General features: G+C 37.5%; 2 protein-coding genes and 2 pseudogenes across 3 annotated transcripts; all 4 read right to left on the bottom strand.

Annotated features, from left to right (window-relative positions):
• Window positions 1-738: 738 nt before the first annotated feature.
• On the bottom strand, window positions 739-1630 carry LOC147520663 (cytochrome P450 81Q32 pseudogene; annotated as a pseudogene).
• A 1224-nt stretch (window positions 1631-2854) lies between these two features.
• Window positions 2855-5507, bottom strand: LOC147520662 (cytochrome P450 81Q32-like). The gene is made up of 2 exons (XM_086592183.1): window positions 4564-5507; window positions 2855-3725 (listed from the first exon to the last, which is right to left on the bottom strand). Exons 1-2 carry the CDS (start codon window positions 5461-5463, stop codon window positions 3108-3110), a joined length of 1518 nt encoding a protein of 505 aa, XP_086448309.1. The 5' UTR covers window positions 5464-5507; the 3' UTR covers window positions 2855-3107.
• A 2948-nt stretch (window positions 5508-8455) lies between these two features.
• Window positions 8456-13269, bottom strand: LOC147520661 (cytochrome P450 81Q32-like; annotated as a pseudogene). Its single transcript, XR_015212756.1, has 2 exons — window positions 12231-13269; window positions 8456-9188 (listed from the first exon to the last, which is right to left on the bottom strand). The product of XR_015212756.1 is annotated as a cytochrome P450 81Q32-like (transcript).
• Window positions 13270-16258: 2989 nt separating this feature from the next.
• Window positions 16259-19019, bottom strand: LOC147520660 (cytochrome P450 81Q32-like). Its single transcript, XM_086592182.1, has 2 exons — window positions 17629-19019; window positions 16259-17099 (listed from the first exon to the last, which is right to left on the bottom strand). Exons 1-2 carry the CDS (start codon window positions 18517-18519, stop codon window positions 16479-16481), a joined length of 1512 nt encoding a protein of 503 aa, XP_086448308.1. The 5' UTR covers window positions 18520-19019; the 3' UTR covers window positions 16259-16478.
• Between the last annotated feature and the right edge of the window lie 6999 nt (window positions 19020-26018).

The raw sequence follows: 26018 nt of genomic DNA, 5'->3' as shown, positions 1-26018 counted from the left end.
ATATATACAAATCAAGTAGTAATTGAAGCAACTCCTAAAAAAAAAGAATGCTAAATAATTATAAATATGTAAAATACATACATATTTAGAAGACTTTGTCCTTTTGATGTTTAGTAAAAAAATTTGGCTGGATACACTATTCATACATACAAAATACACTCTAACGCTTTGTTCAAACAATGTCACAACATATTCAAACAACATTATGGAAAGTTGCATAGATGTTTGTAATATTTTAACTATAAATTCCACATACGTTGATAAATAGTAGCAGATAAATAATAGTTTGGTTAATACGAATTTTATCGTTCCAATTATTTGATTCTTCTTCCATCAAAACTTAACAATTCAGTAAGTGCAAGTTTATACATAAACAAAAATGTCTTAATAAATAAACCAATAACACATTTTCATTAAAAAATTAAACTCAATCACAATTAAATGGGTTAATAGACTTTATTATGGGCTATGTCTAAGATGCACTATAGCCCTAACAAGTGCACTATGGGCCTAAGCGATAAAATTGGATTGTATGCGTCAATTTAGTTCGTATTACAGATTACCAAATGGGTTTATCATTTAACTCTACATTTGTATGCAACCCACATTTTAAATATAGTTTGGAAGTAATATTTTTTATATATAAAAATCATATAAAAATGGGCCCCGTTCGTTGAACGGGTCCAAAAATCTAGTTCTTATCAAGAAAAGTAAACAAGTTACACACATAACCACAAGTTAAACACCTGTAAACTTCAACGCAATTGAACGAGGCCTACACTTCGCTTCCAAGGGTTGAAACTTGGGCAAGGTAAGTCCAGGCCCTTCGCTCATGTCAACCATTTCTTCTCCAACTGTCTCCCAATCAAAACATTGAATTAAGGCCCCCAAAGTCAATCCAACCACACGCATGGCTAATCCCTCACCAGGACAACCTCTTCGCCCTGACCCAAATGGCATAAGTTTAAAGCCATCTCTTGTCCCTTCGAGACCATCAAACCGCTCTGGTATAAACTTTCTGGGCTCAACCCACAAGTTAGGATCATTTTGAATGGCCCATAAGTTTACTAATAGTCTTGTGCCTCGTGGAACAGTGTGACCTGCTACAATGCACTCTTCAGATGATTCGTGAGGAATTAGTAGTGGAGCAGGTGGGTACATTCGAAGTGTTTCACTGATGATGCTTTGGAGGTATGGGAGTTTGTTGACATCGGATTCATCCATAAGTACACCTTGTTTCAACTTGACGTCAATCTCTGCTTGGGCCTTCTTGAGTACTTGTGGATTGTTAAGCAAAAGTGCCATTGCCCATTCCATGGTGCCTGCTGAAGTGTCTGGTCCCGCTGCAAACAATGTCTACACGAAAATATAGCACTCAGTCAATACTCAATAGTGAAAAAAAAAAAAAAAAACTCGCTGTGGGCACGGGCGCACAGCCCATTTTGTGTTGGGTGGACCCAAAAAAAAAAAATTATTTTATAAATTTACTATTGACAAAAAAAAAAGGGTGCTGTATTGGGCGCCACTCAAATTAGATCGGGCAGCCTCCAGCCCAAGCCCAAACAACAAAGCCCAATACACCCCCCCCCCCCACCAAATCGAAACCGGAAAAACCTACCTTACCGGTCATCTCTTTCGCCCAAACCCTAACAAAAAAACTCCAAATTGAATTCGTGTGCAAACCTTCGAGTGCCCGATTGAATTACCACAAATCTCCAACAATTCAAGTTTCTCACCGTTAAAAAACCCCAAATTGAAAGTTGAAAGTTGCCATTGAAAACTAGATTCGATTCACATACAGGATCGGTTTTCAATCTAACCAAATTAGATCGGTTTTTAATCTAATCAATCTAATCGAAAAATTGGGTAGACACATCACAGGACACATACAAGCCCAGATGCCATTGAAAAATTGGGTAGACACATATTGAAAATTGGGTAGACGAATTGGTCATCAATGGAGTATTGAATTTCTGAGCATCTACAACATTGGCGATTGTCGGGGCTTGTTTTGACTTGGTTCCCCTAACTCTCCGCTATTGTTAGCCCTCGAGGTAGCCTTTTTGAATTTTGATCACAATATTTTAGTGGTTTTGAATTTCTGAGCATCTACAACAGACTTCGAAATCATGTTTGTTTTTGTGTTTTGTATGTTTCTTTTTTAGATTAGTATGTTTGGAACTATAAAAAAATCTTGAGTTCTTAGTCTGTTAAGTTCTTGGTATATATTTTGAGTTGTTCATGTTCATGTTCTTAGTTGAAAATGCACTTGTGAGTATGTATTATGAAGTTGTGGGTGTGTATGCAAGTTCTTGAAGTCTTGAGTATGTATTATGAGTGCATGAATACATATCGTTTGAGTGTATTGCGAGTTGCGAGTATGTATGCAGGTTGTGGGTGTGTTTGGGATCTGCCGCGTTTTTTCGATTTTTACATTCAAACGAAATCAAACATTCTGTCCGAGAATAATAGTCACATTTGCATTGGGCAGCCTCACCTTGCTTTTCACCGAAACGGTAGAAAATAGGAAAAATAGAACTAACGTGGAGGTGAATAAGAGTGGCTTGCATTGAGAATGCTTTTATGTATTTTGATAAGTTATTATTTAGCATAAATCTAAGTAGGGTTAACTAGTATTAATATTACCCCCTCTAGATGAGCCAATTAGAATTTCCCTCTTACTAGATGGGGAAATTAGGGTCTTCCCCCTAAATACACACAAAAAAAAAGTCAATTTGGATTGACCGTATTTATTTTGTGTGTATTTGGGGGAGGAGACCCTAATTTTCCATCTATTAGGGGAAATCCTAATTGGTTCATCTAGTTGGGGGTAATATTTGTTAACACATCAAAGTATTCTATAAATTCATCTATTACAACCGCTGAACCGTAAGACAATTAGACAAAGACATGCTATCATCAAAATATGTGATGATAGTAAACTAATCTGCATGATTAATGCAGAAGTACCAAAATAGCTGCTTTTAACATTAAGTACTGACTTGGGTCTATTTGTTAAGTAGCTTTATCAGAGTCTATTCAGGAGACCCTATTCAGCTGATGGATCGAGCCTTCTACATTTTGCTATGCCAAAAACGCAATGCCATTCAAAACGGAGCCATAATATTTTTCTTGGTTAGACGTGGCCTACACATTGCAACCAAGGGCTTGGCCCTAGGTAAGTTAAGTCCAGCCCCTTCACTCATGTCCACCAGTTCGTCTCCAAACCTTTCCCATTCAAAACATTGAATCAAGGATCCCAAAGTCAATCCAACCATACGCATTGCCAAAGCCTCACCAGGACATCTCCTCCTTCCGAAACCAAATGGGATCAATTTGAATCCTTCTTTTTCACCTTCAACTCCTTGAAACCTCTCTGGATTAAACTTCATGGGCTCTTTCCATACATTTGGATCCCTATGAACGGCCCAAAAGTTCATTAGGAGTATCGTGCCACTAGGCACATGGAAACCTCCCACATTGCAATCTTCAGAGGACTCATGGATCACTACTGGACCTGTGGGATATAGTCGAAGTGTTTCGTTGATGATGTTTTGAAGATACGGAAGATTAGGAAGATCCGATTCTTCTAATAGACGTTCCATCCCAACTTGTTGGTCGATTTCGTCCCTCGCCTTCTGTAAGAACTCAGGATTGTTGAGTAAAAGCGACATTGCCCATTCCATGGTCCCAGACGATGTTTCCGTACCTGCTGTTAGCATAACCTGCACACAACATTTATGTAAAAGTACAAATCAAATTTTGCTAACCCAAATCCATTGGACCATTTGACAGTTTGACTGTCTGTCTGTTGTCTACTTGTATCAGCGAAATCACACTTGGTCGGTTAGCCCAAGTCCACTATGATTAGATGATACATAAGACCCAACCATTTAAGAACAAGTCCACTTTAATTGATGTCAATTAACAAAGTAAATTTGGTTACTTCATGCAACCAAAAGCCACATAAGAATGTTTTCCTAGATTTTCAGATTTTGAAAGGAGACATACCGGACATTTTTTGTCACTGAGATTTGTGGTTGAGACTTGAGACCTTTAAAATTTTAGTCCATTAATGATTTTGCACGATAGTTGAAAGTACGTTTAATCATAAAATGTTTGAAATCTTATGTAGTTTATGAAAATAACATATAAGAGAACTAGCCATGCAGCCCGACCTGTGGCCGGGCCTGTTATTTTTAAACCCATCATGTCTGGGCCTATATTTAAGGGAAGCCCATCATGTCTGAGCCTATATTTAAGGGAAGCACTTGGAAATTTAACTAATCGATTGTTTTTTAAATTTTTTTTTTTTTTATCCCATGCGTACATTTGAAATAATAAAATAATGCGTAGCTTTGTTTTTTGTTTTAGCATAACACATGAAAGGACAATTTTAATTTATATTAAATTAGATAGCAGGCCAAATTCAGGATTAGTTTGGTAAGAAGGCAAGTAATTATTTTTCAAATAGAGACTATTTTAAAAACTTTGCTGATGTGGCTCACTATGAGCATCTTAGGAGAAACGGATATTAATATAGGTAGGATTATAGAAATTTACCCCTATAATTCCTTTGACGATTTCGTCCGTGTAGTATTCTGGATCAAGCTTTTGCTGAGAGAGCAGCACATCAATTAAAATATTATTTTCTTCTCCATCCCCTGTTGTAAAACGATTTTTCTCTCGACGTTCATTTATTAGACTTTGCCAGAAAGTATCTCTTTGTTTACCTGCTTTCACCATTCTCTTCTCAAGTCCTTGCAGGTCAAACCACCGCAAAAATGGCAAAAAATCACTGGCATTCAGCGCCCCCATTAAATAAAATGTCTCAATAACAGTGTGTCGAAACCGTTTCGCCTCATCTATATCGACTACGTTTTCTCCATAGAATTTCTTGCCAGCAATCATTTGCATCAAAATATTAAGCATCAGCTCGAAAAACATGGTCTTAAATTCCACCTTACGAAAGTTTTTGTTATCTAGATTACCAAACAGTTGTTGGAGTAGAGAGCGGATTTCTTTGGCTCGAACACTAGAAAGTAACTGAAGTCTGTATGAAGAAAAAATCTCTAGTGCAGTTACACGACGGAGGTTGCGCCAATGATCACCATATGAGGCCCAAACGAGGCTAGTATAATTATAACCAAGGTATTCACCAACAATGAAACGCGGTCTATTTGCAAAGGCAATGTCGTTCTTTGCTAAACATGCCTCGATGGCTGATGGAGATGAGACGAGGACGACTTTGCGAAATCCGTATTGCAGAAATAGAATTGGACCGTATTTTTTAGCTAGTTTTCCGAGTGTTCTATGGAGGGGCTTTTTTAGGATAAGGTGTAAATGACCAATTACGGGAAGTGGAAAAGGTACTGATGGTTTGTTATCCTTGCTTCGATGAAGGACTTTCTTGGATACAAGGATAAACAAAATCAAGAATGCAACAATATACAAGATTTCCATGCTTGGCGTATCTAGTTAATTCTGCTTGGAATGAAGTTCAAATTCTCGATACTGTATATATAGAGCCTTAGAGGCAGAAGTCAAATCGAAGTGATATGCCATAGAAAGTGAGAACTACTGAAAGAGGGAAGAAGTTCAAGTCAAGAGTAAGTCAAATTTTCTTTATGAGGTGCCAGTCTTACCAAGGCAATGTACAGGGCCGGCTCAAGCCAAAATGTGGCCTTAGGTGAAGCCTTTATTTCCCAGGCCATCTATAATCACAAAAAAAAAAAATCACTATATATTCACAATTTTATTATAAAAAGAGCGAAAATCTAGTATCATGACTCAAAATCGAACGAAAAAACGACAAGAACGTAACCAAATAAACGTCAAAACTATAAATAAATAAAATAATAGATTCATATTGAAATTAAAAAAAAAAAAAAAAAATCAAATTTCACAAAAACTGTGAATATTAGATGATGAATTGATGATTAACCATTTAAAACTCAAAAATAAAATTGACAAATGGTTAAACTTGAAATTGGTGAAATAGAACAAGTGAGAGAGAAAGATTTAATGAGAGAAGTGTAATGACAATTTCTTTAATTAAGACAGTTTAATTAAGAGATGAAGAAAATGCATAGAATGTAGAGATTCTTTCACTAAACGTGGGATTTTCCATTTGTTTTTATTTTTCTAATGAAACAATTTGATTAAATGAGCACACTCTGACAAAAACTGAAATTACTACGCGCTTGTAACTATTGGATTCATATTAATACATCGAGATGTCATTTGTGTTGTGGACTATTGGATTGTATACACTCCACATTAATTCACTCCGAAATTTAGTGCGTGGATAGAAAACCCATTTGTAAACAAATTGACTATCATATTCTTTTTTGGTGTTTTTTTTTTATAAAATTAGATAATAATAAACAAATATGTGGATAAATTAGGAAATATGAGGCCTTCCAAATTTGAGGCCTTAGGCGGCCGCCTAACTCGCCTAAGGGTTGAGCCGGCACTGCCCAATGTACCGTGTCAAAAATGGTGTAACATAATGCCAATTCATTGTCAACCACCTTAAAAATCAATCAAGTTGATCATGTATTGTGCAAACCCTACTGTATTCTTTGCTCACGAAACTATTTTATAAGATATCCTTGCACACTTCCTTGCACCATGTATATATTAGCATATGACTAATTGATAATTGTGGTGTACGCAGAAATTCAGAAAGTCTTCAAGTTTTTATTCAATCGGTTCCAGATCTGTTTAGTCGGTAGTTGCCAAATAAAAACATATCAGTTTAGTCGGTATAGACTATGGAGTACTCCAAGTTAAAGACCTCTTAAATGCAGCTACAACCGGCCAATCGACCTACCGTGCAGGGTGTTTGTCTTTGAATCTGCTGATAGAGATAGAGGATACCCTCATAACAAGCTAGCTACAATCAGTCGAGTCTTTAGAAATTTGGAAATGCATCACGTGAGAACTGAAAATAAGAATAAAAAAACAAAAATAAACCGGACTATGTAGTAGGTTAGTCAAATGAGCGGAGCGAACGTTCTGGGCTTTTCCTCTCCCATCTCTCTCAATTACTCAGATTTGCTTTGTAAACACCCCAACATCACAGTTCTTTGCATTTAATTGTTTAACTTTTTGTATAGATGTTTGAAAAGTTTGCTGAGGGTTAAATTGGTTGTTTCTGTGTTTGGTGCACCAAGTTATCAATTCACGGATTCTTAGAGAAGTTGCCAGCACCTTTATTGAAGAAAATCTCACATGAATGTTTTTTTTTTCCGATTGATTCTGTTATGTTGGGTAATTTGAGTTTTTGTTCTTTCATGATATTGTTGCTTGTACATGGAATGAAATTGGTTGGTTTTTAAGAGATGTTTTTTTTTTTTTTTTTTTTTTTTATGTTGGAATTTTTATATGAGTTCTTAGTGTGATTCATATTTCTGTTACGTTAACTCATTGTTATTGATTAGTTTGGAAATGGTTTTGGTTTGATAGTTTGATTAGTTTATCTGTAATTGTGACTTAAGTTATCAGCATTTCACGATCTAACGATCCAATTATTTATGGAGAGACAAATGTCTGGTTTTTGTGTGATTAAATACACTATTTACGTTGAGACCATTGGTTGCATTTGTCAGCCATGTTTGATCGTGAGTCGGATTGAAATTGGTAGTATAATTACATTTGTCAATTTTCATTTGCATTTGAGATTGTGTTTGTCATTTTTTTGTTGGGTGATATTGAGATTGAGAATTTTAAATTATGACAAATTGAACACGAGCTGAGTGACATTCAATTGAACAACCATGGCATGTTAAGGGCCTCCTCACTTCAATGCAGTATACTTAGTTAAGATGGCGACTTCTATATTAAATGAAAAAAAAACGGCGACTTAATTAATGTATATATACATCGAGGGTCAGGTAGATTTAGACACAATTGCTTCTTAGAAAGCCGGATTTGTAGAATATATACACACATGATCTCTACCCCGACATGTGGTCAGATGCGCACCAAGAACACTCCCTTATATCTAGTTGATGCAACTGTGGCCGGACTCAATGTTTCATTTAGGAGACTTCTAGCTCAATTGCTTGTTTGACCCGTTTAAAAATTGACCATGAGTTAAGCTGTACAAGAATTGTCTCAGTTAGTGAAACGGTTTCGTTTGAGTGTGTGAGAATGGCTAAACTCCATCACAGTGAGTGTCTTTGATCACTTCTTCTAACTTAATAAAACTAGATAACTGCTAAGCAGTGTGGGCCTGAGCAGAGTGGAAAAGAGAGAGAGAGATGGGTTTGTGGGTGGAGAGAGAGAGATTAGAATTTGGTTGAGAGAGAGGAAAGAAAGGAAAGAGAGAGAGAAAAAGAGAGCGATAGGTGAGGACAGAGAGAAACCTACCAAACTATTTTTTGTCCCACATACCTACACCCCTCCCAAAAACGTTTCCGCTCACTGGTTGGATTTATCTGCATTTCCATTGGTTCATCGATTTTTCCACATTCTTATCAAGAAAAGTAAACAAGTTACACATAAAACCACAAGTTAAACACCTGTCACTTTACGCTCTTACATCTACGATCTACCAACCCTAAAATTGGGAAATAAACTTCAACGCAACTGAACGAGGCCTACACTTCGCTTCCAAGGGTTGAAGCTTGTGCAAAGTAAGTCCAGGCCCTTCGCTCATGTCAACCATTTCTTCTCCAACTCTCTCCCAATCAAAACATTGAATTAAGGCCCCCAAAGTCAACCCAACCACACGCATGGCTAATCCCTCACCAGGACAACCTCTTCGCCCTGACCCAAATGGCATCAGTTTAAAGCCATCTCTTGTCCCTTCGAGACCATCAAACCGCTCTGGTATAAACTTTCTGGGATCAACCCACAAGTTAGGATCATTTTGAATGGCCCATAAGTTTACTAATAGTGTTGTGCCTCGTGGAACAGTGTGACCTGCTACAATGCACTCTTCAGATGATTCGTGAGGAATTAGTACTGGACCAGGTGGGTACATTCGAAGTGTTTCACTGATGATGCTTTGGAGGTATGGGAGTTTGTTGACATCGGATTCATCCATAAGTACACCTTTGTTTCAACTTGACGTCAATCTCTGCTTGGGCCTTCTTGAGTACTTGTGGATTGTTAAGCAAAAGTGCCATTGCCCATTCCATGGTGTCTGCTGAAGTGTCTGTTCCCGCTGCAAACAATGTCTACACGAAAAATATAGCACTCAGTCAATACTCAATAGTGAAAAGAAAAAAAAAATGGTACTCGCTGTGGGCACAGGCGCACAGCCCATTTTGTGTTGGGTAGACCCAAAAAAAAAAAAAAATTATTTTATAAATTTACCATTGACAAAAAAAATCTTAATTTGTATTGGGCACCCCCCACCTACATCAAAATTAACTTGTTGCAACCTCCTATTGCCTTTACCCTAAAAGACTCTACTTCCCAAAAAAAAAAAAAATCCAAAAAACAATTCTCAGTCTAAGAATTTCCAAAAACAAACATATCTAGACGCCCATAAATACCACTATGTAGTTCGCTCAATCGACCTAATGAAGTCGTCCAGGAGAAACTAGAGCGACACTGTTAAATCGTTGGGACACCGTCAAGTATTGCTAAATCGTTGGGACATCTAATTCCCAAACAACCCGGCCGGGTCGTAAAAGCTAAGCCCAAACTACTTCACCACATCACTCGAAGCAATTCCCACCAACTTCCCAATAACAGTTTATTTCTACAAACTTCTTTTCTTCTCAAAGATATGTTTGTTTCCAGCGACTATGGAATCATTAGATGTACTGACAAAAAATGAATGGTCGTATGAGATGGCAATATCATTGACCGCAAACTGACAAGAAAGTACTGACGAGGCTTGAATTTATGAGAGAATGAGGACGAGGCTTGAGTTTAGAAACAAGAGAAGGGGAAATTATAAATCTTTGTCTTCACTCGTGTGGTGGACAATTAACTGGTCAGTCACTTCAAAAGTTCTAACACTTTTGGCTGATTTCTTTACCCTCTGCATCCTATATGACTTTGTACAACTGCTTGGAGCCGCTACTGATGTTGAAGGATCATGGAACCATCTTAGGTGCAGAAAAAAATGAATGGTCATATGAGATGGCAATATCATTGACCGCAGACTGACAAGAAAGTACTGACGAGGCTTGAGTTTAGAACAGTAGAAGGGGAAATTATAAATCTTTGTCTTCACTTTCGTGTGGTGGACAATTAACTGGTCGATCACTTCAAAAAGTTCTAACACTTTTGGCTGATTTCTTTACCCTCTGCATCCTATATGACTTTGTACAACCGCTTGGAGCCGCTAATGATGTTGAAGGATCATGGAACCATCTTAGGTGCAGAAAAAAATGATGGTCGTATGAGATGGCAATATCATTGACCATAGACTGACAAGAAAGTACTGACGAGGCTTGAATTTATGAGAGAATGAGGACGAGGCTTGAGTTTAGAACAGTAGAAGGGGAAATTATAAATCTTTGTCTTCACTCGTGTGGTGGACAATTAATTGGTCAGTCACTTGAAAAGTTCTAACACTTTTGGCTGGTTTCTTTACCCTCTACATCTTATATGACTTTGTACAACTGCTTGGAGCCGCTACTGATGTTGAAGGATCATGGAACCATCTTAGGTGTAGAAAAAAATGAATGGTTGTATGAGATGGCAATATCATTGACCGCAGACTGACAAGAAAGTACTGACGAGGCTTGAATTTATGAGAGAATGAGGACGAGGCTTGAGTTTAGAACAGTAGAAGGGGAAATTATAAATCTTTGTCTTCACTCGTGTGGTGGACAATTAACTGGTCAGTCACTTCAAAAGTTCTAACACTTTTGGCTGATTTCTTTACCCTCTGCATCCTATATGACTTTGTACAACTGCTTGGAGCCGCTAATGATGTTGAAGGATCATGGAACCATCTTAGGTGCAGAAAAAAATGAATGGTCGTATGAGATGGCAATATCATTGACCGTAGACTGACAAGAAAGTATTGACGAGGCTTGAATTTATGAGAGAATGAGGACGAGGCTTGAGTTTAGAACAGTAGAAGGGGAAATTATAAATCTTTGTCTTCACTCGTGTGGTGGACAATTAACTGGTCAGTCACTTCAAAAGTTCTAACACTTTTGGCTGATTTCTTTACCCTCTACATCCTATATGACTTTGTACAACTGCTTGGAGCCGCTACTGATGTTGAAGGATCATGGAACCATCTTAGGACTAGCCAAACCAAATGATTTGTTAGGACTGATTCATTTAAAGCATTGACGGCGAACCAATTCTAATAGAATTCCCCTGTGATGAAGAATCAGTTCCAACAAAAGTAGGATAATAGGAGATGAATCTTTAATTTGGCGGGAGACCGAATCAATTTTTGGTTTTTGGTTTTGGTAAGTTTTTGGTGAATTCGACGAAAGGTGGTGACTAGTTATCTCGGGGTTTTTTTTTTTGTTTGGGTTTGGTCACGGGGTTTGCCTAAAACTCTCGGTTGGGCCCAACATAAATACAAACCCCAAATTGGGCCGGGGTTTGCCCAACACAAAATGGAGTCTGTCAATAACAAGAGCCAAAAAAACTTGGACCAAATTAAAGTCTAATAGGTTTGAGGAACACATTTATATTGGTTTGTTTGGTTGTTTCTAGTAAACTACTACATATATATATTTTTTTTTCAAAATGATGTCGGGATTTTGTAGAACCCCATCTGAATTATAACTTCTTATAAATTTCAGTTACATTTTTCTTTACTATAAAACTTAATCTATTACATAAAGAAGGTGTAAATACATGAGGTTGCAAAGGTTCTCCTAATGAAAGTTTTGCCAGATGATCTGCTGCTTGGTTTTCCTCTCTGTAAACATGAATTAAATTCACTTCATGAAGCCTTAGTAAGAGACTTTTAATTGTAGTTACAAGGTTCCAACATACCTTACTTTATCTAAATATCTATCGTTCGGAAAAACATTTGTCTATATGTTTTGCTTGCCTACACATTTGTCTGGCAAACGAAAGACCATGTACAAAATTCAAACACTGCACGTACATGTAAGTGTTTTTCATTTTTCATTTTTTTTCTTTTTTTGACAACGTCTTTTATATTTGGAAGATAATAAATCTTGTCTTAGTCGTGTAACTCAAGTGACCCGAACCCAATGTCTCAAGTAGCTATCACAGAAAATTATATAAGTGGATGACAGGAGTGAGTGAGGTTAAGAACTCTTTGCCCATATCATGCCAAGGATCATTTCATCAGTGTAGTATTCGGGCTCATTCTCCTGAAGCTTTAACAACACATCAATCAACGTTGCATTATTTTCTTTCCTCTGTAAACCACCACTACTCACTACCTTATGTTCTTCAATCAATTCTTGCAAGAGTATGTCTCTTTTATCCCTTAAACTCAACACTTTCTTCTCAATCCCCTTCACACCAATCCAACTCATAATAGGCAAAAAATCACCAATATTTGAAGCACCACCAATAGAAAGTGTGCCCTGAACAATATCTTGAAACCGTTTGGCTTGCTCTAATTCCTCCACTTGGTCGCCATAATATCTTTTCCCAGCAATCATTCTCATCATATTATTTAAAGTCAACTCAAAAAACATTGACTTCATCTCTACCGTTCGATACTCATATCGTTGACCAATAAGTCGTCGAACCATTGATTTGACTTCATCGAATCGAATGTCGGAATGTGACTGGAGTCGATTAGCCGATAAAATTTCAAGAGCACTGATTTTTCGAAGTTTTCTCCATTTAGGCCCATAAGGCGCCCAGAGCATACTAGTATTATTATGGCCCAATGCTTTACGTATTAACAGATGAGGGCGATTTGCGAAAATGAGGTCGTTCCTAGTTAAACAATCTTCCACAGCTGATGGAGAAGAGACAACTAAAGTTGGTCGGGATCCCAACTGAAGGTAAAGAACACGACCATATTTTTCTGATAACTTGGCTATGGTTACATGCAATGGTTTCTTGATTAGATGAAGATGGCCTATTAGAGGGAGAGAAGGTGGACTAGGTGGGAGGTTTTTGTTCTTGTTTGGGACAAGAAACTTGATAAGCAAAATGGAAAATAAGAAGAGAAGGAGGTAGAAGATAATCTCCATTTCTCTGTTATGTTCTGAGATGTTTCCAGATTGCTTTTATATGTAATTCGTTATTTGAAGGAGTGGAGAAGTTGTATTTTTTTCATTTTTTATTATTGTCAATTGCCATATTTTCAGCTCAAAGGGATCAAATATCAATTTTTTTCTTTCGATAATCAAGGAATCAAATGTATATGTAAATGCGTGATTCAGCTTTCCTTTACATATAAAGTTGAATGGGAATTAGAAAGGGTTATTATTGGGACTGAGTTCGGCTTAGGAGTGAACTGCCTACGTATCTTGCTCTCGATTCGGAGGGGAGAGAAGAATCAGGTCTGGCGTAGTTCATAGGAGGGGTATTTATAGATGTTGAGACTTGAGAGTGAATCCTCGCCCACCACGTGTAAATTGTATCACAAACGTGGGGTCTAGATTGAGGAAGCGTGCGGGACCTGTCTTTATAGGTCTGCTGTGATGATGATTATTATTAGTCTAGATAAGTAGCTTGCGGCAGTGGTCAGTAGCTGGTGGCAGTGATTTGTACATGTGCATCTCTTGTTCATGATTGCTTCTAGAAGATAAGATGAGTCACGCTATAGCCTGGTTCACGTGCTGGCGCGAACCGTTCTGGAACGTTCAGTTATCTTGGGGACGCGATCTGATTCCACAGGTCGGTGAGGTATTTCCATCATGTTGAGTCGCGCCTGATATTCTTGAAGGAGGATATCACTCCCTTACACAGCCCCCTCTCAGTAGGGCGTGCTAGTCATGAAAGCGGCTTGCTGAGAGAAAATGGTAGCGCGTGCGGAGCATGTTTAGAGTAGGAAATACCTGACGAGTTAATGAGAACGACCTGTGTTATCCTGTGAGCTGGTGGGCGTGGATGTTTGACATGTGTTCATCACGTGAGAGGATCCGGCGATTCGCGAGAGAAACGTCGCCCGTTTTCGGATTTGAAAAGACGGGGCGCGGCTTGTTGGAAGTCGTGTGCGATTAGGGCTAGGGTGTAATCATGGTGCCTTGGAAACTGGAGGGGCGGTTGTTCAAAGATTACGCTTGCGATTTTTGAAACATCACTTTGCTGCTTCGCCTTGTAGAAACTAAGTCAGTACCGCAACAACCTTCAGGTTAGTTTTCTGCCATTGTTGAACTTCTGCTTCTTGCTTCGTGCTTAATCTTTGCTCTAGAGTTGTTAGGACGTTTGCTTATTTACTAGTGGCTAGAATCGTTAGGGCGAGAGAGAAATGTCTGACTTAGATGATACGCGATCTCATGAGGTTTGCGAAGTTTCTCTTGGTTGGACTGATGAGGAGGAAGAGAAAGATGAGTCGGTGTGTGGGGTGAGTGAGGCTGGTGATGAAGGTGAAGCAGTTGAGGAGGCTGGAAGTGGGGAAGATGAGGCCCGACCATCGTGGGTGCTGGTGTGAGCGAGCAACTTCAGTCGCCGTGAGGGTTCGATTCATCCACCGGTACCCGCCTAGAAATTAGACGGACACGCTTTGAGGGCGTTCCCCTATTTACTGAAAAAATATGGGATAACCGTAAGCGGTCTGGAGATCCATGAGCCCGACAAAGACGCCTCGGTTTTAGCAATAGGTATACCCAATCAACTATGAGGTTATCGTCTGTGAGGGGCAGCTGAGGGCGCATATGACGATACTGTTCTCTAAGCTGGTTTGTGAGTTCTTGAACCGCTGTGGCAAAACGCTTGTTCAGTTTGTGGGTAACACGTGGCGGTTGTTCAAGGTATTTGACCTGCTGAATACCAGTGGTGAATACCGGATAGATGTCGCTGATATTATTGAGCATTTCTCCCTAAAGCGATCTCGGTCGCTTAACTTTAGCTTGCAAACCCGAGCTAATCTGTCGAGCGTCCTGGATGGTGTGAGTAACGAGTCTTGGGATAAAAGACTGTTTCTGCTTGTGGGAAACTACTGTGCGAGCGAGTTCAGTGTGGAGAATAAAATATGCGACTTTACTGGTGGGTACCGATACGCTCTTTGAAGATACTAACCTTACATTAATTGAGTTTTGTTGTCTTTGCAGATATCCCCCTAGAAAAGGAGACGAGCCGAAAGGTGATTGAGAAGTTCGCTAGGTTGACTCTAGCTGAGAAACAAGTGAAGCTTCCAGAAGTCGCACACTTCTTTAAAGAACGGGGCAGACCTGCGATTAGGGAGAAGAGGGAGGTGCAAAAGAGCAGGGCGCGGGGTAAGATGAGCGGGAGAACGTCGAAGAAGTCTGTGATGGAAAAACGTCGGAGTGATCTGATATTCTTTTCTCTGTTATGTTCTGAGATGTTTTAGATTGCTTTTATATGTAATTCGGTATTTGAAAGAGTGGGGAAGTTGTATTTTTTTTTTCATTTTTTATTATTGTCAATTGCCATATTTTCAGCTCAAAGGGATCAAATATCAATTTTTTTTCTTTCGATAATCAAGGAATCAAATGTATATATAAAAGTTTTAAAATGAATTAATGAACCAAGTTGAAGGAAGCAAAGTGGAAGTGGATTTCCATAATTTATGTGGCTTTGTGGTGGTGTTCATTCAAGTTTGAAGAATACTGTGTACTTGGACAGTTAGGTAGTTGATTGTGTTTATTTGTGTTTTTAATTTGATCTATAAAATGGATGTTCTAATATGAAAAGTCTTTGGAGTAAAGAGTTATATTAGTCACTATCTTCAGCTTACGAGCGATGAACAGAGATGGTAAAGTCGGTCAAAATGGAAATTTGATCATTACTCAATACGTCCTTCAGTTGCAAGTCTTTGGAGTAGAAGAGTTATATTGCGCATTGGACATATTCTACTGAGAGTCCGACATATTCAGGCCAATGTAAAAATTGGGAAAAAAAACGACATGACCAAAGACCGAAGATATCAGCACGCATAGCAAATATTATATACTGTCAGTCATGAGTCCATGTCCAAGAGTTCAAAACTGCTCAAGGCATGACCATGGGTTCGTTATCGTGGAAGGATCAAAATCCTAGTGTTGGTGCCAGGACTCTCTGTTCCAGTCTAGGAGGCTATTCTTCGATTGGCCTGAACTCCAATCAACAATTCCCCTATTGTGCATTTGATGATGCTGTTTTAAGTCTTTATTGAATGCTATTCTTTCTAGTTTCTATTCAATTAGATATGTCATATGTAACATAATTGAAGATATAACTTTTTATTTTCGGTAACTTGAAGATCAAACTATCAAACGCATTCGTCTTGTAACATGGCCCATCGAGTTCTAACTCGTAATATTTCAGTCTTATTGCTATAGATAAAACATACTAAACGCGCAACCACAGTCCTCACTAACTTAAAGATGCAAATGAATCCAGCACACGCCTATCTCTTATGCTGTTGAATCTAGGAACCCTTACTAAAATTGTGAAATGAAGTTCAACGCAGTGGAACGTGGCCTACATTTAGCTTTCAAGGGGTGAACCTTGGGCAAGGTGAGTCCGGGACCTTCGCTCATGTCGATCATTTCTTCCCCAACTCTCTCCCAATCAAAACATTGAATTAAGGCCCCTAAAGCCAATCCAACAACACGCATTGCCAGTCCCTCACCAGGACATCCTCTTCGCCCTGACCCAAATGGCATCAGCTTAAATCCATCTCTTGTCCCTTCAAAACCATCAAATCTCTCTGGTTTAAACTTAGTGGGTTCAACCCATATGTTAGGATCTTGTTGAATAGCCCACACATTCACTAATAGCATTGTCCCACTTGGGACATTGTAACCCCCTACAATGCACTCTTCAGATGATTCATGAGGAACTAGTAATGGACCAGCTGGGTAGATTCGAAGTGTTTCATTGATGATGCTATGAAGGTATGGAAGTTTGTTGACATCAGATTCATTGATAAGTCGGCCTTGTTCCAAAGTGTTGTCAATCTCTGCTTGTGCCTTCTTGATTACTTGTGGATTGTTAAGCAAAAGCGACATTGCCCATTCCATTGTAACTGCTGAAGTGTCTGTTCCAGCTGCAAGCAAAACCTACACAAAAGTATTGTATTTATTAATAAATAAATAAATTTTACCATACACCTTACTTAATATTTCAACTAACTGAGAAACATCCTTAAAAACTTAGAAGAGGGCGACTCCGATATATGGCCCAGCACAAAAAAAAACACTTCCGAAGTCGGCTGTGAATCCTGTGATTGACTGGTTGAGTGTTGTAGATTTATCCAAGTCAGCAAGTTTTTTTTTGTGCTGGGCATGTGTTGTAGATTTATCCAAAAACTTTTAAGGAGGTAATTGAGTGTGCATTGATTTGTTTCATACCTTATTGTTCATTTTACAAAAACTAAAGTTTAATCAAAGTTTGAAAGTTGTGACAATTGACTCATGACTTGCACTTTTAGGCATGCACTAGCTTCAATTATTCAATTATTAAATAGTCAAGAACGTATGAAATGTGCTGGACATTTTGACTAAGCTGAACCAGTACTAAGTTAAATAATATCTTAGATAATCTAATCCTGTCTTTGCGTGTAAAGTAAGATGGATTAAGAAATCTTACCCATATTATGCCAAGGATCATTTCATCAGTATAATATTCGGGCTCAGTCTCTTGAAGCGACAACAAAACGTCAATTAACGTTGCATTTTTTTCCTTGGTTTGCGTACCACCATTCCTTGATATTCTGTGTTCCTCTATCAATTCTTGCAAAAATTTGTCTCTTTTCTCCTTCAAATTCCATACTTTTTTCTCAATCCCCTTAACACCAATCCAACTCAAAATAGGCAAAAAATCACCTATATTTGAAGCACCACTAATAGAAAGTGTGACTTGAACAATTTCTTGAAACCGTTTGGCTTGCTCTAATTCCTCCACTTGGCCGCCAAAATATCTTTTCCCAGCAATCATTGTCATCATAACATTTAAAGTCAGCTCAAAAATCATTGTCTTCATCTCTACCGTCCGATACTCATGCCCTTGGCCACTGAGTCGTTGAACCATTGACTTGACTTCAGCATGTCGGATGTCGGAATACGATTGGAGTCGATTAGCTGATAAAAGTTCAATGGAACTGATTTTTCGAAGATTTCTCCAATTGGGGCCATAAGGGGCCCACAAGAGGGTAGTATAATCATGGCCCAATATCTTACCCATTAGAAGATGAGGACGGTTAGCGAAAATGATGTCGTTTTTAGCTAAACAATCTTCCACAGCTGATGGAGAAGAGACAACTAAAACGGGACGGGCCCCGAATTGTAAATAAAGGACATGACCATATTTGTCTGATAACTTGGCTAAGGTTCTATGCAATGGTTTCTTGAAAAGATGAAGGTGGCCTATTAGAGGGAGAGAAGGAGGACCTGGTGGGAGGTTTTTGTACCTTTTTGGGACAAGAAACTTGATGACCAGAATTGAAGATATGAAGAGAAGGAAGTAGAGTAATATCTCCATTTTTTTCTGTGGTGTCAGTGTGTATTGAAGTGTGTCAAGAAGACAGGGTCGTTGGGTGTTATTTATTTATGTTTGTAGGTTGCTCTAGAAGGTGAGATGATCTAGTATGAAATGAACTATTAGTCAAATGAAGAAAATAAGGTAGAGTGAGATGAACAAAAAGTGTGTAAAAGTCAGTCAATGGATGCATAGATATGATAACAGAAGCTTCCGCCAAGTGCATCACAGTCTAGAATTTCAAATGCATCTTACTCAAGTCTTTGAAGAATTTTACGAATCATATTCACGAGCTGCACCGTCCAATACTCCCACATAAAATCCAGAAACTTTAAAATCATGGACCTATCAGTCTATTACCGAGTTTTAAGAAGACCATTTTCTTATTTTTCAGGCCTTTCTTTTATAAGATAACGAAAATACAAAAGAACTACGTGAAAAATGGGTAAGAAAAATGTAGCCACAAGAACAACAATTTTGTGCGACGTTTCACGTTTGAATCTATTTGATTTCAGACTGGCCAAGGGAACAAGTGGACGACCGTGACTTGAGGCGTGAGTGTTTGAAAAACTGACACATGGCAAACATACTAAGTCAAGCAAGTGTGCAACTCTTTAAAGAGTTGAATCGTAGTTGCACGATAGTCCCAATTCTATGCGTTAGGCGGGTCATTGGTTAAGCTAATAAAAGCCCAACTCAAGCTTACAATATTTTAATTTTTAAACCCAAGCCCAAGTTGGGTTGGTAAGGATGTGATGACGTTTTTGCTTTTGATTCAATTTTGCACTTCAAACGTCGTAAGAACATAGTTCGAGATTTTGAAATTCTCGGAATTTCAAATTGTTAAAAAACTGGAATTCCGCACAAAATCCATTTGGAATTCTGATATATTTCGACCAGATTTTGAAATATAACACTTTTCGGCCTATACTTATATTTCGATTTCAATTCGTTTTTTTCAAAAATCGAAATATCTATTGGAATTTCGAAATTTCGTTCAAAATCATGAACACTGTATAAAACACATAACAAATTTCTCTGAATACTAAGACTATATGACAGACTGTATATTAAACTACTAATTTTATGTTTTTATTTTTTTTATTTTTTAAGTGAAAATTTTATTGGTATTGATAACGAGTTTTACATATAATTAGAACAATCATGCAACAAGTTGTACCGCAAGTCCTTTCCGAATAACAAATCCTATCATTCTAAAAATAAACTCGTTAGAAGTAGTTGTCATAACGTTATTATCCATAACTTTCTAAAATCTCTTGAGGAGCTCAATATATTGTTGTTCCAATAACCCAAAAATGTCTAAACTGAACGGAATAGAAACAATAATGTTGGTTAGCCATACAATTCATATTTCTCTATATTTTCTGTCGTTGCTCTCTTAGCTGTTTCTCCCACCTCAAAGTCACCATTCCCCATCCCTACTAACGGAGAGACTCCAGTTACATCAACACATGCATGTTTTCCCTCATACCAACTGTAAATCAAGACATCAGCAGGGTAAAATGTCGATCTACTCTCATTCGGATCTGTGAGAAAGTTAACAGGAGCCTCTTTCTCCACTTGTACCTCAACCTTCCAAAATATATCACATAAAATGTCTCTAACATGATCATATCGGTATTTAAACCCGGAAAAATATCTACAATGTGTTGCATGGTCCTCAAAGGTATCTAGTCTACTCTTTTGCATACAGGGCAAAGACGACCACCATCAGAGTACAGATAAATCATAAAATAGTACCGGTCCGATTGCAAGCACCCGATGACTGCTGTCACACCCTAAATTTCCAGACAATATTTAAAACAATTATATTCAATTATCCGAAAACCCGGTGAAACAAAACCCAAAACCCCGTTATCAAAACACGATATATATACAAACCGAAATCAAAAGAAACCTAAAAGGAACAATCTTTAAATCACATTATTAAATTACAAAGAAACTAACCAACTCTATTACATCTGTCTCAAAACAAAACCGTACCCTTCAGAAAATCTTAAACCAGAAGACTCCATCATCTATGTTCCCAAGAACACACCCACGTTGCAAAACAAAGCAAACATGGGTCAGCAAATTGAATTTGCTGGTATGAGTAGACTAACAACAAAATATATATAAAAGTCCTTCAAATTAATAAATATAACATTACCAACCATTTCAACTTGAAAGACAATATAGTTCCGTTTTCCAAAACGGCGTGTAGTTTCTTCCCAAGTAAGATTTCACCCCAATATACAAATTCCAAGAATCTCATATAACAGTACTCATCATTCCCACTTTCTAAAATAACTCACAACATAAATACCATTTACATTCCACTTATTAAATGCACATATGATAACCTAATTAAATATGAGTTTGGTATACCTTACCTTTAAGCCAACACGTCGTCTTAGGGTAGGATATTTACGTCCCTACAGAAAAGATTAATCGATCCTACCCTCCTGCAAAACAGAGTTAGACATCACAATAAAATGTTTTATCTCAACTAGTCAAGTTTCCATTCATAACGAAACCTCATTTAAGACATTTAAGTCTAATTGATATAACCTAATTCGTCCCGCATATTCGAGGAATACCACTTATCATAATACATATATCAAGGGTAGTCATTCATATGACATCATTACATCATAAAGTTTCTACGTGCATAACCATAGATCTCAGACTATCACAATTCATTAATATTTTCAGAATAATATATCACGTTATAGTCATTTTGCAGTCACATAGAAATCACAATCATTTACTAATATTATTCACAGTCACACTTCACATCCATAATATCACACACTTCATATATTTTTACTTAAAAACCACTCGTCTACTTATGAGAACGGGGAAAATATCACACCCAAGGAGTACATTCATCCCGTGTGAGTATCAACTCATACAAACCACGTATATATTTCTCATAAGAAAACATATACATCATATGCAATAACTCCATCACACGAAAAATCAATATTTTTACTTTGCTTATTAATTATCTTGTTGACTCATTTATTCAAAGACACATTGACCTTTAGTTCCTACTCCATGATTTGCACTACACACATTTGCCAAATCACACATATCCGTGTGCCTCACTCACACCGTACCACTACAAGACATATGTCCTAAAGCGGGATATCGCCTCCAAGAAACATACTTTCATCTTGTAAACTTCGTAACTTGTGAGTCCAACCATCTCTCGGGCTTTCCATACACATAATCACAAAGTCTCCTTTGGGCATAACAAAATATCAGGTTATTCATGGCACATTCAATAAATACCTCGGGTCATTCCCGCCACATTCAAGGAATACCCATCATAACACTAACGGGCCATTCATGGCACATTCAATGAATGCCCTGAGTCATTCCCGCCACATTCAAGGAATACCCAAACCTACATTCCCGTACATTCAAGGAATACGACCAACCCAAAGGCTAATACCTTAGTTCCTCTAGGGCAGTCCAAACTATTGGGTCATTCATGGCACATTCAATGAATACCCATCTATCACATGACATCACAAGTCATAATATCTCATTACCAAATCCTGAGGCATGGATAGTTCTAAAGATGTGGGCGACACATTAAAACATTATTATCACTTATAATTATACTAGCATTACTCATGTCAAAATAGACCACACATGCAGAGAGTCATTTTCGCGCGTCAAGGCAAATCAAACACTTAAATATCATTGAATGTAAACAGACTTATAATCAAACAAATACAATTTATCTAACCACACTCATATATATAATATCGTAAACAAATAATTCATTAGCCCAAATTCAAGTCCACACACACTAATGTCCAAAACATATCTACATATACTAAAGTCTATATTCATATACAACTTCTATCTCACACATATATATTTATGTAGTCTCAAAACAACAGTAATTTCTAACACAATCACACAGTTATCACACAAACTAATATATATTATAGATATAGTGACTGCACCTGTACATAAGGCTGCCTACGTATCCAATCTTTTAAGATTAGAATCAAGCCTTACGTAGCTCTTAACCAATTCTCCAAATATTTTAATAATCACGATAAAATAAAACATATAGATATATTTTCATTCCACACCAATATTTTCACAATAGTAAGAATATATCGAAAGTATAATAACCACTGACCATCTAATGCCATCATGTAACCACCTAACTATATCTAATTTAAACTTTAGCTAATTCTAACAACCTTGTTAATCCGTGCCTTGACAGACAACCCACCATTGGATTTGCCTAAAATTTGTATATGTCATTTAACTGGATATCAAGAATCTATGGATTAAATTTGAGGTCAATCCGATAATAGGTTGACCTCCCTCTAAACAGAAACAAAGGACTGCACCCATCAGTTTTCTGGTGTAGTTTCTACTACGACTAGTCCCACTAATGGAAGCCTCGACAGATATCAAGTCATTGGATAAATCTAAAAATCTAATATGGAAGACTAAAATGTGTCAGGAAACTATAGATTAAATTTCATACAAATCCGAGTACGGAAAGGTCACCATCTAAGAAGAAACAAAAGACTGCACACTGCAGTTTTTCTGGTGTAGAAACACTACAACCTATCACGCTTATGCACACCTCGACAAAAATCCAACCGTTGGATCTGTCTAAAATTTTAATATATTAGACTACAATGTGTCAGGAAACTATGGATTAAATTTCATAGAAATCTGAGTATGGAAACGACACCATCTAAGCAGAAACAAAAGACTGAATACTGCAGTTTTTCTGGTGTAGAAACACTACGACCTGTCACGCTTATGCGCGCCTCGACAGAAATCCAACCGTTGGATCTGTCTAAAATTTTAATATGTCAGACTACAGTGTGTCAGGAAACTATGGAGTACATTTGAGAGACATCCGTGTACGGAAAGATCTCCATCTGAACAGAATTAAAAGACTGCGCAGACAACTTTTCTAGAATGGTGTTTATTGTTAACTGTTCATCTTCTTCACAAAACTCTATACAGTTTATTAATGACTTTATCCTCCCAATATACAATCCATATGATCACACATAACAAACAACATATCCTATTTCTATGGAAACAATAAAAGAAAGAAATATAACTCACCTTATTAAGTCTACAAGATGTAAACAACTATGAATATCAATAGTGCGGTGAGCCCAATACTTTGCATTCCCTTTTTCTCTTTTCTTCCTATTCCCCTTCTTTTTATTGGAGGCTAGGGTTTTGATTTTGAATAATCATATTTTTACAGGGAAAATTCGCAAGTCCTCTTTATTCCATGTTTTAAGTCTGTTTTAAGTTAACCTATGGGCCTCCGATGGGTCTAAAAACACCCAAGGTCCATACCTATATGAATGGGTACATTTTAACAATGTTTTCAAGCCCAAAATGATTATAAAATACCCACATAAGTTCTAACAAACAATTCAAGTAAAGACATGAACTTTTTTTAAAAATCAACAATAGCTAAACAAATCTAGAATAAGCTAGACTTCATAATATAATAGTTATTTTCAATCAAATAATTTAATTTATGTTGTTTAAAAATTGGGGTTGTTATAACTGCTTTCTGTTGAGCAGATAACTCAAACTTTCTCTCAAGACCAGCAATAATCTTACCATATACAACTTCTGCCAAAACTTTTTGGGGTTTTGAAGGGACGTTAGCGTTCATAGCTAGAGAATTGAGGTCAAAATTGCAGGTGCCGACTAGCAAAGTCGGTAAATCCTTTGGGTGACGATATTAGAGGTCTAGGGCTCAAACCCCGCCAGCATCAAAGAGTTACTTATCTCATTTAAAACAGGTTTGCCAATAAAATAATAATAATAATAATAATAATAATAATAAATAAAAATTGAGGTCAAAATTAGGTTGGCAGAGATGCAATGCATTGTCAGTATCATCAAGAATCTCACCCATAGGCACCGGGCCACAACTCCTAAGAATGTACGTGGTTCTTAAGCTTTAAAGCCTGAAAACGAGAGGCAAAAAAAGCAAATGCCAAGACATTAGTAGTACAATAAATACCTAACCCACCAAGACGTAATGGAAGTGTCGCTAAACGCCATTGTAGATCACCGAAGCTAGGACCATCAGAAACTACAATACCCTGAAGAACACTGCGGAGATGCCGATCAAAAGTCTTGGTTGCCTCTCTAAAAAGAATGGTGGACAAATATGAATCTCAAATATCAACTTAGAGAGCTCAACATAAGCTCGTAAGAGCGCTAATTTAACTCACACTGTGGATCCTCCAATACGGCTAAACAGTTCATCAAAGTCATAACATTTTCAACACGCTTGCAAGCAAGGCCCATGAAAAATGATTAATCAATGTTGACTGCCCATCCAAGCAATTTGACCCCATGTTGGGGACAAGATAAATCTGAAGGAAAGAGACCAGGAGTGGATCCAGTGATGGCCAAAATATATATCAGTTTTAGCCACATTAATATTAAGAACCAACTCGTAAGAATGCCCTTCTTCCTAAATCATACGCAAAGGTGTTGCCACCTGTTCTGTATCCCCAATAAGAATATCATATTCTAAATACCAAACCTGTGACAATAACTGACAACTTGACTGGATCTACAGAATCAGAGGATGCAATACCAGTGCAAAGAGAAGGGAATCCAAAGGGTTGCCTTGTTGGACCCCAGCAGCAGACCATATGTAGTCATCCCCCAAGTATAACATCACAGGTTGACAATGCAAATACTCGACCCAAAGAGCAATAACTGGGCAACGGATACGAACATCTCTCAATATGGTAGTCCGATCAACCATGTTAAAATCATTATGAAAATCTACAAACAACATAGAAAGCAAGGTGTTGTCACTGTTAACATATGCCATGCGATTGATAGCGTGCAAAATCATCTCTGCTCCACCAGGGACACCGACCTCATACTGAAAATCTTGTAAGTACCCTTCCATATTTTTGGAAACTCTTTTCATGACAATCTTGGAGACAAGACGGCGCCAAACCATGCCCACATTTTTATTTTATTTTATTTTTTCCAATCAAAAATATATTTATTGATATAAAAAATAAATAAAACAAATGATTTAGAGGTCAAGCGTTTTACAAATTGCGCCGCTAGCTCTTTTTGAATAGCAAAACCAGTATTCTTAAACACATACTCGTGAGAACCATTTGTCATCATATTGTTGGATAACACTTTCTGCAATCCTTCTAAACAATTATATATCAAACGCAAACGGAATGTAACAAACACAACTCAACAACATCTAGAGCCAAAAAACCAAATGTATCAAACGCAAACGGAACGAAGTAGTGTTGATTAGTCATGTATGATTCTTTATGTTTCTCCAATCTCCACCTTCGCTGTATCTACACTAATAGCTGCTTACCCTACTAAAAAAAACTCTATTACCAAAACCAACTAAAGGAGATATCTATGTGACATTGACACATGCATGTTTTCAATCAGACCAATTATATATCAATATATCTGTCGGG

The sequence above is a fragment of the Coptis chinensis genome, chromosome 2 (genome assembly GCF_015680905.1).
Source record: "Coptis chinensis isolate HL-2020 chromosome 2, ASM1568090v1, whole genome shotgun sequence".
Lineage (NCBI taxonomy): Eukaryota > Viridiplantae > Streptophyta > Magnoliopsida > Ranunculales > Ranunculaceae > Coptis > Coptis chinensis.
This window is presented reverse-complemented; position numbering and strand designations above follow the sequence as displayed.